We start from the raw sequence: 13,045 nt of genomic DNA on the forward strand, positions 1-13,045 counted from the left end.
GGGGCAGGCGGGGATGGAACTCATGCGGAAGTGGCTTGAGCTTCTTAGTGCAGTGCTTTAACCCACTGCGCCACCAGGGAGGGCCAATTTTCTTGAATATTTTTAATGCTTCATTACAGATGCAATCACTTTGCATATATCCCATCACTTGTTCTCCATTTCACCACAGTTAATCTCAACTTCATGTGAAGTTTTCATGCTCAAACGTATTGTCTGAATCCATCTATTTTGAGCATGGCGGAATCTTTTCAATGTGAGATATACAAAAATGACAGTTTTCCTTTCAAAAGGCAAATCTGATCATGTCAATCTCCTGCTTATAATACCCTGGCAGTTCCCACTGCTCTGAGGTTGAACACTACAATCAGGCCTGGCTTGATGTCAGACTCCTTCTGCCAAGCTTCCTCTTAAGCCCTTGCTCTTCCCCTTCTGTTAATTAACTCCCTCTCACTCTTCAGATCTCAGCTCAAATTTACTTGAGTCTTCACCACCACGCCCACAGATCACTCTTGCATGCTTTCAACACAGCCATCTTTCCTTGATAGTGCTTGCGTATCATGTTTAATAAACACTAGTGTTTCCCTAAAACACAAGTTCGCAAAGGGGTTTCTATCCTACTCATGCTTGCACTCCACAAGGCGTGCAGGGAACCTGCAGACATTCATGACCCCTTCACCACAGCTGAAGAAACTGACATCCAACACCTCCTAGATGTTTTTTTGCCCACTTCTGATTTTTTTTTTGGGGGAAGAAGGGATAAGAACATTTAACAGGTCTAACCTCAGTGTGTTCTCATTTCCAGTTTTGACCTATCATTGACATATACTATGTGTAAGTTTCTCCACACATTAAAAAAAAAAACCTATTCATAAGCTCTAATTTATATTTTATTATTTTAAAATATTTATTTTTATGCAGAACTGAGATATAGGTCACAGGTGTAGGGGATGGGAGGATTCGCCAGAGACAAGAATGGGGAGCAGAATGGGCTGATCTACTGAAATACACTTCGGAAGGGATCAGCTGGCGAGACAGGAGAGGTCTACTGCACTATGTGGGTCACCTCCCTGGCCAGGAATTGAACTTGTGCTTTAGCTTCGTGCTGTGCTTTAACCCACTGCACCACCAGGGAGGGCCCGCAGTCTGATTTTTCACTGCAAATCATTTTCAAATTAAATTTCAAAACTTTATATTAAATTTAAAAGTTAAATATTAAAGTTTTTGCTTTTAGCATACAAACCGCACACATCAAAGTTTTATTTTCAACCTTTGAATGATGTAATCCACCTTTTTTTCTGGAAGAATTCTAGGAAACTTTCTAAATTAGTATAAAAGTTTCCATACTATGTGAATCAATTTATTACTCACATATTCATAGTTGTTCCAAGTTGTCATTCAGCAGGTTTCTCAGTCATATGCTAAATCAATATAAAACTTTTACATGAAGAAAATGCTTAAACGCAAAAAGCACACATAAGTCAGTAAGTGTACTAGGTCAGCTAGAGTATTCTTCAAATTACACTGGAAAACTTCAAGGATGTACGGACAAGGATGCTTTTATTAGACTGGTTATCTAGACTGTTATGTTTCAGATGAGCTCCTATCTAAAACAGGTGACCTCTAAGCCTGCTGAAGTTGAGGTACTTTCCTGTTAGTGCCTTTCTCCTTCACAGATGAAAAGATAATTTTCTGAATTTTACTGTTAACCCTCAGGGTAAAAAATCCTCTGCAGAGGGGAGAACATGAATGACTATAACAGCTGAGTAGCAAGATTTCACAGCCATGGATGGAATGAGAAGTAATTAAAATTAAATTTAATGTATTATAGTAATTGCTATGATAAAAGTATGGTGGGGAAATAAAATGAAGCTAGAAGTCTGGTAAGAAAAAGAAATGCTTTAAATTTCCCATTATGAAAAATCTTCATAAATGGGTGATATAATGATTAAAACAGTATTTAGATTCTGTTGGAAACTTTTAGAAAAACAGCATCTTAGGGCATAGATACAGGATGCTAAAAATTACATCTTTTTTCAACAATGTTAACTTATGAAACATTATAGATGTCAAATTGAAAATATGCAAAGGAATTCGTGGTTATCCTCCCTCCCCTCCCCCAAGTGGCAAACAGGTTTTTTTTTTTTTAAAAGACATTTGCATAGTCACAAGTGAGCAGTTCTTAAATGGCAAGAACTGTGTTTTTAAAAGGTCAGGTTTACTAAAGAAAAATATGTATAGACAGGGGCTAAGAGCTGTGTTTTGTTTGTGGGTACACAAACAAAGAATTTGCAGATCCCTTGTTTATAGTTATCTGTATTAGTTTTACTACTCCAGGATGGTATGACAGCTAACTTTCTATTAATTGGGAGCAGGTGAGTGTGTGGACCTGACCGTGTGACTAAGTAGCCGACCCAATAAGGCACATCCCTAAAACTCTGAAGCCTACTTCCAGAAAGTGGCCCATGATGATCTGTCCTGTGGACCTAAGGCCTGGCCAGACTCCCCGCCCACCTGACCCCCAGTTCTGCACTCCTGCGTTCTCTGTGTACTGTTCTGAGGAGACAGGGGAATGTGGACAGTGGGTTTAGGTGAGATAGAAAGTATGGGTCTGGCTTGAATTTTCAAAGAATTTAGTATTCCTTTTTGCTATATTCTGTAACAAGTAACTTTGCTGACTTTTCGTAAATATGTGATTTTCATCTTGCTTCCTGAAATGCTGACAACAGTGATAACTACTCTATATGGCTTTCTCCACTCCTAGTAGTGTCACAGACACCCCAGTACAGGATATTTTCTCTTCTTGAAATAGTTAAAAGCTGTTTCTCTGAGAGGACTTTCTGTGAAATCTCTAGGTAAAGGCAGGATGTCTAAACATTTTTTATGGATAAAGGAAACTCAACTCTCTTCTTCCAAGTGAACCTTTCTTTTCATTCACCTCCTGTGACACAGACGGTCTCCATTTGCATTTTATTTTGTGTGTTGCTGTCTGGAGCAGACGAGTTTTTATACATCTGCATTTTGAATTAAGTCTAAATCTTCTTTAATATAGCATGGGAGGAAAAAAGCCTGACCAGGACCAATGCAGTCATTTTATACAGGAATCCAAAAGCATCAAATTTCCTGGCACTCTGGGAACAATATAGCATGAACAAAAGGTTATAGAGGGAAGAAAATGTAATTGATTCTGAAGAGCGTGAACATCTGCAAAGGATGTATTGTAGGAAAGAACGGTCTCCGAGGACCCTGCTTATGTTACCCGTGTCGAAGAAATAACCCTTTCCAGCCTACGCACCCCTTGGGATGAGCACAGGAGACTGCAGGCCATGGAGCTTTTTTAAAACATGGAAATACACAGAAGATGCCACAAAACAAAATTTTCTCAGCGGTGTTGAGCTTACGGCCTCAAAGTTAAGGCCAACGTGATCTGTGCTTTCCTTCTGTGCGTACCTGCAATGTGCTTATGGCCACGGTGGTTTATTCTTGAGCTTCAATTCTTCCACACTGACATGGGGACACTGGGCCAGATGTTAGATGCCTTTTATAATGCTGTCCATCATGAGACAGCAGACGGCTTTTTCTTCCAGAAGTCTGTCAGCTTTTCCATTTCGGATGGGAAGTGAAAAACTTCTTACACAAGTGATTTAAGAACATCAACATTTATTTAACATGATAAAAAAGAAATGAGATATGAACATTTGCATTTAAACAATAGGAAGTAGCCTTTAATACTTACATTACATGTGCTCATTGTATAATATATACACAATGAACATAATTACATTTGTACACAGACTAAGTACTGGATTTGAAAACCTGCTTATTGCTGTACACATCTATTCCAATGAAGTATAAGCCCAGTACTTCAAAGTACCTACATTTTTAATTGTTTTTAAGAAAAAGTAAGCATTAACATTTGCGGTTAAGCGGATGAGTGTGTGTGGCAGTAACTGCTAACGTTGCAATCTGACCGAGAAATAATGATAGCAGAAACGGGACATACTTCACTTAGCGATAATAAAATGGCACATTTTAAATATATATATAAAATTTTTACAAATCAAGTGTGAAACAAAGCATTGCAATAAGTGAAACAGGAGGAGTAAAAAGAAAAAGGAAAACAGGCTTTCTCGGAAGTAACTGAACAAATGTCCTGAAAAGCAAAAAGAAATAGAAATCTACCTAGACTTTAGAGACATCGAGATCTGGAAATCAGCAACTAAGTCAGCCGTGGCTGTAGACTGCACATGAAAAAGCACCTTCACGTGTGTGCTCTGAAATCCTAGCAGCAAGCTGGTGTCCAGACAACGACCTGGAGCTGACGGAGTGCATGTGTGGGGTTATTAAAGCTGTTTTGGAATAAACATTTTCCAGAAGTGATAAAATGATGCTCTGTGGCCAAAAGCATCAGAACTATGAATTTCATAGATTTAAAATATACTGTACAATATCTCCTCACACTGCTGAAGGTCCATGTCCTTAGCTTTGAATAGTTTCAAGAGAATTCAGTATAGCTGAAAAATAAAAAGAGGAAGAAAGTGACTTTGACACCTGTGAAGGAGTGAATAACCATTTCCTAAGGTGACTGAAGGTGACAGTGTGTCATACAGGACTGTCAAGCATAGTCAGAAAAAGCCTAGAGCATAATATAATTAAAGGACACTTTTGCTTTGGGTCCTTACGATGAATGCACAAGGCAGAGAAACACAAATGTAGCTAAATATCAATTCCCCCACCAAAAAAAGCTCCCCAAGTTCTGAATCCAAAAGATTAACAAAGTGAGCAACGATTTATTTTCATTACTTCACAAAAATCTCTTAAGATACACTGAGCTGCCCACACAGTAGTGTCATCTGGACAACTTTCCTAAGTCCCGCCAGAGTGACTTGTCAGAAAGATGGACTCTGCACAGTGAGAAGAGGAAAACAGTTGAGCTAGACTGCCACTAGCTGTTTGTGGTGGCTGTGTGCCTGAAACGAGAGAATAGCCAGCAATAACTGTGCCTCATTCCAGCGTGCAGTGGGCTCTCACATGAAAACAGAGCAAAAATCAACAACTAGATCTAGAACTGTACTTGAGTTTTTAACGGAGCCTGTCTTTATCGGATCGAGCTGTATACAATCATGTCTCCTTCTTTTATCATGCTGCAAGGGAACCTGAGTGGCTCTTCAGGTCCATTTCTGCACAAAGACAGAAGCCACCTGCCAGCTGCCGGCTGGTGGAGCAGGGGCCGAGCGGGCATCAGGTCACTATCCTGTGTTTGCTGCTTCCTCACAAGTGGCCAGAGTCACTTCTGTAGGCTTGAGGTCAGAAGTTTAAATACACAAGCGATGGAGGCAAGATATAGGAAAGAAATTTCAACAAATAGACTGTAACGCTGAGAGGATGTCAATTCTGCATAGAAGTTGAGTGATAACAAAGAAAGGCCTTTTCAGGCTCCAGAAAGAGATAATCTCAAGTAGGAATCACAAATCTTAATCTCAAGTAGGAATCACAAACCTGACAAGACAATACGACAGAAATCCTCCTGGCTAGAAGAAAGGACACAGATTATATCTGCTACAAGAAGGTGTGAGCGGAAGTACATTCTAGTAAATAAACACCAGTCTTGTCAGTATTTGTACTCTGGCATTCTGAGACTCCAAAACCAAAGAACAGGTCAGTACGTGGGCTCATAACGGTATTTTTCCTGCTTGCTACTGTTTAAATGAGACAAAGGCACTAGACATTAGTGAATATGGTAGATTCCATGAGAAAAAAAAAATGCAGAAGGTGTAAAATGCTCACTCTAAGCCTTATAGGTTTTTCTGAAAAGAAACAACAACAACAACAACAACAGTGGGTGTGTATAAAAACACACTGGCAGGTAAAATTGAGCAGTTGTCCACAAAGGTCAAAAGCGAGACTTAGGAAAGCTGTCTGCGTCTAAAAATCACTGTCATGCACCCTGTCAAATGTTTTTGCTTCCCTGGTCCCACCCATGTCTTTCTTTATAGTTAACTACCTGTTTCAAAAAATTTAGAAACAATCTCTGAGGTGACCAAGATTTTACTATTTCTTTTGTTGACTGCACCACAAGCATTTCTTTGTCTTTTAAAGTAGTCGACAAACTCCCCATGCAGTGGAGATGTCTCAACAACTGTGAAAGGCGCAGTTGTCCACCAACTAGTAATGACTTAAACAGAAGTGTCAGCACCTACTGGAGAAGGACTGCGTGGGGGCACAGCTGCCCGGCACCACCAGGCTGGCATGGCACTCCCTCCAGTGTGCTGCTCTTTCATTCTGTCACTCTCTCTTTTTTTATTTAGTGAAATAAGAGACAGAGAGGATGCTGTCATGTAGCAGATCGCGGGAAGGCCCAAGGCTGGGTAGCTGAGTGACTGCCCAGGGCTCTCCAGCTCCCCCCCACTCTCCCAGAGCTCATCTCAGATGTTATGCACTGAGCCAACAAATGAATTGCATTCAACTGCCAAACTCTACGAGCAAACACAGGCGCGAAAGGCAAGCACGTACTTTTTCCGAGACTACACACACATGAAATGGGATCCTTCTGTGAGCTGCGGCTGAGTGGACGGGACTGGTGACGCCGAGGACTCAAGAGGAGGGGGCACATTTTTCACTAAAACACACCAAGAAACACGAGAGGGTAAACATCTTCAGGACACATTTGGAGACGGAAAGGCTAAAGGCTACTTTAATCTTGATGCTATGACCGCAGCTCATCATTTCTTGTTTACTGGGGTGCTGTTATTCTCTAATGTGACTACTGATCATTTGGGAGGAAGTGTCCCTTGAAGATTTTTAAAAACATTCTCTCTCCTGTACAGTTTCAACTTTGATGATGTTATGTCAGTTACATTCTGATAAAGCTGCAAAACAAATTTAAAGTCTTTTGTCTTTGAGATTGTCATGTGTCTACCAGTGTCACTGGGTCTCACTTCTAAAATTCTTCCTCGTTCTAGAAAACTAAGTAATACAGACAGTTTAACTGTGTGGTTTTTTCATACCCACCCACCAACTTGACCCAGACCTGCCATAACAATAACCACAGTGGTCAGTGACAATTACAAGAAATGTGAGAATTCCTGTATACACTGCTTCTTAGTGAGTGTTAAAAGGCAATGTGAACGATGATGTAAATTTGCAAGCTATGGTTCTGTAAAATAGAGAATGTTCTTCCCATGAATAATCCTGAAAAATTGATTTTAAGTGAATTTATATTTCTGCAAAGTGACAGGAGTGAGAAAGGGATTATGAGTTGTTTTTTTTTTTTTTTGGTGCTGAAGGACTATGAGGAAAAAAACTGATAATATGTACTTGAAGTGTGATCCCTCATCCCAAGCCCTGCCAAAAACCATCAAAAAAAAAGTTAAGAGAAAAAAAAAATTGGGGAAAAACCAGAAGAATACTGACAATTGTATTTTTTTTTTTAAGCACATTATGGGTCACAGTCTTCCATTATTAAAGAAAAAACCCATGTGGATCATGAAGAGCAGTTCAGAGGGTGTTTCAATGAGAAGATGACGAAACAAGTAATACCCACCTGCCATTGTCTGATTTCCTTTGGAGGCCTCCAGAGTTAGCTCATAAGATATAACAGTTTCTTCCTGCTCATGAATATTGTCCTTCGTATTTTCTTCCAAGTGGCCTTCTGGTTTATGGTTTGTGAGCTGTGTCTCATTTTGAGGGCTACCGAAAACAGGTTAAAAGAGGAAAATCTGGTATTATAGAATGCATTTCCCCCTTTTCAATGTACTGTTATGAAAAATTTGACCATACAGAAAAGATGACATATTACTTGCAATTAATTTTTTCCTTCTACCTGGTAAGAAAACTTCAAACACACACAGCAAATTAGAGTGAATGTATGGAACCTATAGACTCAGCTTTAATGATTACCCACACTTTGCCCATCTCATTTCAGATAATCCCAGCCCCTTGTTTCCTAATAATTTTAAAGTAGATTCCGGACATTGCATTCAATCTGAAAATTTGTAATCTGTGAATACTTCCATTTGCATTTATAATATTTTAATATCAACAAATATCCAGCTAGTGCTAAGGCTTATCTGATCATTCACTGTATCGCCCTGAAGTTACCTGTTTGAATTCACACAAGTCCAAACACCATACATATGCCTGACAAATCTCTGAGGCTACTTCAATCTAAAACACCCTACAGTCCTTTTTCCCTTTGCTTTGAAAGTTGCTGGTTCTTCTACTTGTGAATCAGCAATGATCATGTGTAGATCTCGACAATTTGGATTTTGATAATTGCATCCCTTAAATTATGGGTAAACTAGTAGGACACGAGGCTTGATCAGATTTAGGGGGATGCAGGGCAAGAGGTACAAGATTAGGTGGTGGTCCTGCATTACTGCATTAGCAGCTTGCCTCTTTTTGTGATGTTAAAAATGATAAGTGAATTCAGGGGTTATTAGCTTGATCCATTCATTATAAAGTACTCTGTCAGATTTTCAGCTGACAGCTTTAGCAGCTACTGAGAAATACTGTTTAACTCCATTATATCATCAAGGTTAGCAAAGCAGCACTGTTCTCTCATTTCTTCCTGAAAGAAATTCTTCTAAAAAGGAAAAAAAAATCCTCATAAACCCTTTGGCTGAGTTTGTTTGGAAAAGGCTAGATACGTAATTCTCTTTTTATCTTCCAGGTTTGAGAAAAATAAATCAATTCCCTAGCATCTTCCAAAATGGCCAACAAATTATTATTATTATTATTACTTTGCTGCTGTTGATCACTGTGAACTCACTGACTCTGTATCTACTGGCTAAGTTTTAATCTACACCTATTACAAAAATTCATCAATATTTTCCCTTATCAGCGACTGCCAAACATTTTTCCAAGTTTAATCTTGCTATTCATTAAAGAGATAAAGGCATTCCTAGTAACATGAAATCATGGCTTTTCTCTTTCCAGCCCCAGTAACTTTCTTTTGTGGAGGATGAGACAGAGAATACAATTAAGAAGGCTAATTAAGAAATATAGCTAAAACATAAATACCAAAATGTCAGAGTTTTAAATCAGACAACTTAGGCTTCTGATCACATAGGCAAGGAGGCTGTGCATATGTGCCTCTTGCATATTCTGTATGTTATGTAATGATATTATTGTAAAGTGCTGCATGTGTATTTTCTTATTTAATCTATGACATACTGGTGAGATTAAAAACTAATAACATCTCCATTTTCACAAGTAGAAGAACTTGTGAACTTATTCCAGATCCCATAACTTCCAAGTATCCAAGCTGGACCTGGAATCCAAGACTTCCTGACTCTGAAGTTCCCCAGTTTTGACCAGTCACAGTTTTGGGAATATCTTCTGTTACTTGTTTTCCCTAATTATTACCTGTTTGAAATATCCTCAGGTACTTTTTCTTGGTTTCTCTCTGTATCCACCACTTCCTCAGTATTTATTCCATTCGGCTCAGGTTTGAAAAGTGTTTCACAAAATACATTTTCTGTTTTATTAGACTATAGAAGAAGAAGAAGAAGAAGAAGAAAATTGCCTTTTCAAAGCAGTCTCATATTTCACATTTAGTAGTAAATCTAAAATGTTTCCAAAATAAAACTTTCTTTAAAAATTATACCCTGGGGCCTCCCTGGTGGCGCAGCAGGTTAAAACACAGCACTAAGAAGCTAAAGCCACTGCAGCATGAGTTTGATCTCCGCCCGACCCCGAGGTGATCCACATGGTGCAGCTGATCTGTCCTGACCTGTCCGCTGCTCCCATCTGCAGTGTTTCAGTACATATGTCTGTTCTGCCCCCTCTCTCTCCCTGGTGAAACATGTCACCTCCTGCACCAATGACCTATATACACCAGTTCTTGCTTGCATAAATATATAAATCTTAAAAAAACAAAACAAAACAAAACAAAACAAAAAAACTACCCTTTTGTAAGTTGGGCTGTATGAAAGTAATCTACCTCTCTGTTGAAATCTGTGCTTTCAGATTCAGCTGCTTTTAGTCGAACAATTTCTGCTGCAGGAGTTTCGTGGTCTGGTTTTCCATCATTTTCTCTAATGACAGCGTCAGGTTCTTTATCATCCCTCCTTCGAGTCTGCTCAAGAGATTATATACTGTTTTCAGGTCCAGTAGCTTTAATTTTTAGATAGCACCTGGTCATTTTGAAAAAAAGCTGGATCTTCACTCACAAAGAGGTTTCCTTATGAAAACCAACAGAGGAAATTTATTCATTCTGTAACGTGTAGAACGTGCAGTTACTCAACCGATGAACTGAATAACTCTGCATTACAGATTCAATCTGTTGAATGTCCCAAAGTAATGCCTGCTCCTGATTAGATGGAAAGTGGATTTCTAGGAAGACGGGAAGTACTTTCAGCTGAAGAGTCAGTGCTAACAGGGAGAGGCCAGATCAATGTTTGTTAGTCTGCCCTGTGGTTTGGAATCCAGGTAACAAAGAAGAAATGGAATGACATTGCTTTACAAGGCTGAGATGTGATGAGTGAGCAGACCTCGAATTTTGACTTAGAAGCTCCTTTTAGCTACAATTTAGGTCATATTAAATCAGGACACTCAGAGTAACATACATTGTATAGGGAGGGGAGTTGGGGACCATCTGGGAACTACAAGGCATTTTTCCATTTGCTGAGCACCCTTTTATCTATCTCTGTACAACACACAGGCAGCTTGTGTCATTCTTGATTCACAGCAGAGGGAAGTAAATACACAACCAGTGCAAGGGCTGACATTTTATAGCCAACATATAATTTAGTTCAGGTATTCTGAACCCAGGGCCATTTCCCCTTTACTAAGAAGTCTTAACATATCATTATAAGCTTACATAGTATGAAACAACTCCCCATAGTGTACACACTCAAAAACCATCCAACATGTAACTCCATGACTCTAAAACTCACACGGTATTTGATTTACACAGAATGATTAGAAGCAAATGATATACCTGGGTAAGCCTGAATGGATTATCCCTTAAATTTGAAGGACTCTGTAAGGGTGTCTGGTCTAGAGCACCAAGAACATTCAGTCCTTTCTTCTTTTCCCGCAGACATGCTTGCTGGTGTCTCCTTATTCTTTCCATTTGCTCTTCCACAGTCATTCGAGGTCGAGTGCTTTCAGCCAAACACAGCTGTTCCACTGCACTTCGCGGTCTTTCCTGCAAATCAAAAACAAACGTGTGCACATGTCAACACAGAGTAACTTGCTGGAATAAAAAACGATCTAAAATGCATTTACTTTGTTTTGAAAATCAAGATTGGAGATTTAGAGGATACTAGAAAGGGAAATTATTAAGCCTTCACTGGTAATTGGTGGTATCTTGTCAATGGTGGAAGGAAGGAGAAAGACAAGAAAGGAGGGTAGAGAGAGAAAAGGAACTTAACAAAGGTATTTTCTTTTTTTTTTTTAAGGTTTATTTATTTATGCATACAGAATTGGGGTACAGGTCAGAGGTGCAAGAGCAGTGAGGGGATTCACCAAAGACAGAGTGGGGCAGACCGACAAAGTACACTGCTGAGAGGAGCAGTGAGTGCGATAAAAGAGGTCTCTGTGCCATGTGGAACACCTCCCGGGCCAGGGACTGAATTCATGCTGAAGTGGGTGCTCCAAGTTTCACAGTGCTGCACTTTAACCCGCTGTGCCACAGGGAGGGCCTGGCATTTCTTGTTTTTAAGAAAAAGACAAAAGTGTCAAGCCTTTCCCCATAGCCCTGAAAAAGGAAACTGTACAAAACTCAAGAGTAGGGGGCTGTAGGGCAGGCAGATTCTTACTAGCAGAAACTCCTGTAAAGGCGATGTAATATTTCAAGTGACACATTCACTAATTTAATCAGAGGAAACATTTTCATTTTATGATGAATAAAGAGCTGTGGCAATTATTTATTTTGTGTCAGTAAATGGCTTGTTTTCTGACCTACTGAAGGAAACACTGGAAACACTGGGCCCTACATTCACCAACCAACTGTTCCTTCTCACTTTCTTACTGAAAATGTAAAATGTTGGTATAACATTCAAAATAAATATTCCATCATCAGCTATAAGCCAACACCTAATTTTAGCTTATTTTTTATCAAGGCAATTTGAAAAGATCAAACAAATTCTAGGATCTGCAATAGCACTGGTATGTTTCTTTGTGTTTTGGGGCCTGGAGCATTGGGAAGTGACTGAGACACTGGTGTGCCCTCAAGTGGAGGCCCTCCCTGGTGGTGCAACGGGTTAGAATACAGCATTGCAAGCTAGCTGCAGCCACTTCAGTGCGAGTTCAATCCTTGCCTGTTGTGATCCACATGGCACTGCAGACCTCTCCTGTCTTGCCCGCTGCACCCCTCAGCAGTGTACTTTGTCGATCTGCCTGTTCTGCTCCCCACTCTGTTTCTGGTGAATCCTCTCACTGCCCCTGCACCTCTGGCCTGTACCCCAGTTCTGTATGCATAAATAAATACATCTTAAGAAAAAAAGAAGCTCAAGTGGAAACAAAAAGAAAATGGAAAATGAAAGCACTTCATGTGCAGGACCTTCCTGGTGGCACCTGGGGTTTAAGTGCAGCACTCTTGAGCTATCTGCAGGCACTGCAGCATCAGTTTGATCCCTGACTAGGGGGATGACCCACATGCCACAGCAGACCACTCCTGTCTCTCTCCTCAGCAGTGGATTTCAGTAGATCTGCCTGTTCTGCTTCTCACTCTATCTCTGGTGAATCCTCTTACTCCTCACACCGTTGACCGTTACCCCAGTTCTTGTATGCATAAGTAAATAAATCTTAAAAAAAAAAAAAGACTTAATGTGTAGAAATGATTAAAAAAAAAAAAAAGGTTTATACAATGAGATACCACCTCACCCCAGTGAGAATGGCACACCTTCAAACAACTAGCAACAACAAATGTTGGCGAGGATGTGGAGAAAAGGAACTCTCCTGCACTGCTGGTGGGAATGCGAACTAGTACAACCACTATGGAAAACTGTTCGGAATTTCCTCAAACTGCTAAACATGGAGCTTCCCTACGACCCAGCAATCCCACTCCTAGGTATCTACCCAAAAGACACAAAAACACTGA

At 39.9% G+C, this 13,045-nt stretch overlaps 1 protein-coding gene across 12 annotated transcripts in view; it reads right to left on the bottom strand.

Moving 5' to 3' along the window:
* Positions 1-3,640: 3,640 nt before the first annotated feature.
* Positions 3,641-13,045, bottom strand: part of PLEKHA5 (pleckstrin homology domain containing, family A member 5) — a 213,310-nt gene continuing 203,905 nt past the window's right edge. For 4 of the 12 annotated variants that reach the window (XM_004693235.2, XM_012732837.1, XM_012732827.1 and 1 more), the window contains 6 exons: positions 10,940-11,149; positions 9,941-10,075; positions 9,364-9,488; positions 7,541-7,686; positions 6,511-6,616; positions 3,641-4,511 (listed from right to left, as the gene is read on the bottom strand). In XM_004693235.2, the coding sequence (XP_004693292.1) occupies positions 6,522-6,616; positions 7,541-7,686; positions 9,364-9,488; positions 9,941-10,075; positions 10,940-11,149 (711 nt within the window). In that variant the 3' untranslated portion in view covers positions 3,641-4,511; positions 6,511-6,521. Of the gene's footprint in view, positions 4,512-6,510; positions 6,617-7,540; positions 7,690-9,363; positions 9,489-9,940; positions 10,076-10,939; positions 11,150-13,045 lie in introns of all 12 variants that reach the window. The other 8 variants (XM_012732834.1, XM_012732828.1, XM_012732830.1 and 5 more) reach the window with 4 other exon arrangements.

The sequence above is a fragment of the Condylura cristata genome, unplaced genomic scaffold, assembly GCF_000260355.1.
Source record: "Condylura cristata isolate star-nosed mole 26May11 unplaced genomic scaffold, ConCri1.0 scaffold00036, whole genome shotgun sequence".
NCBI classification, from domain to species: Eukaryota; Metazoa; Chordata; class Mammalia; order Eulipotyphla; family Talpidae; genus Condylura; species Condylura cristata.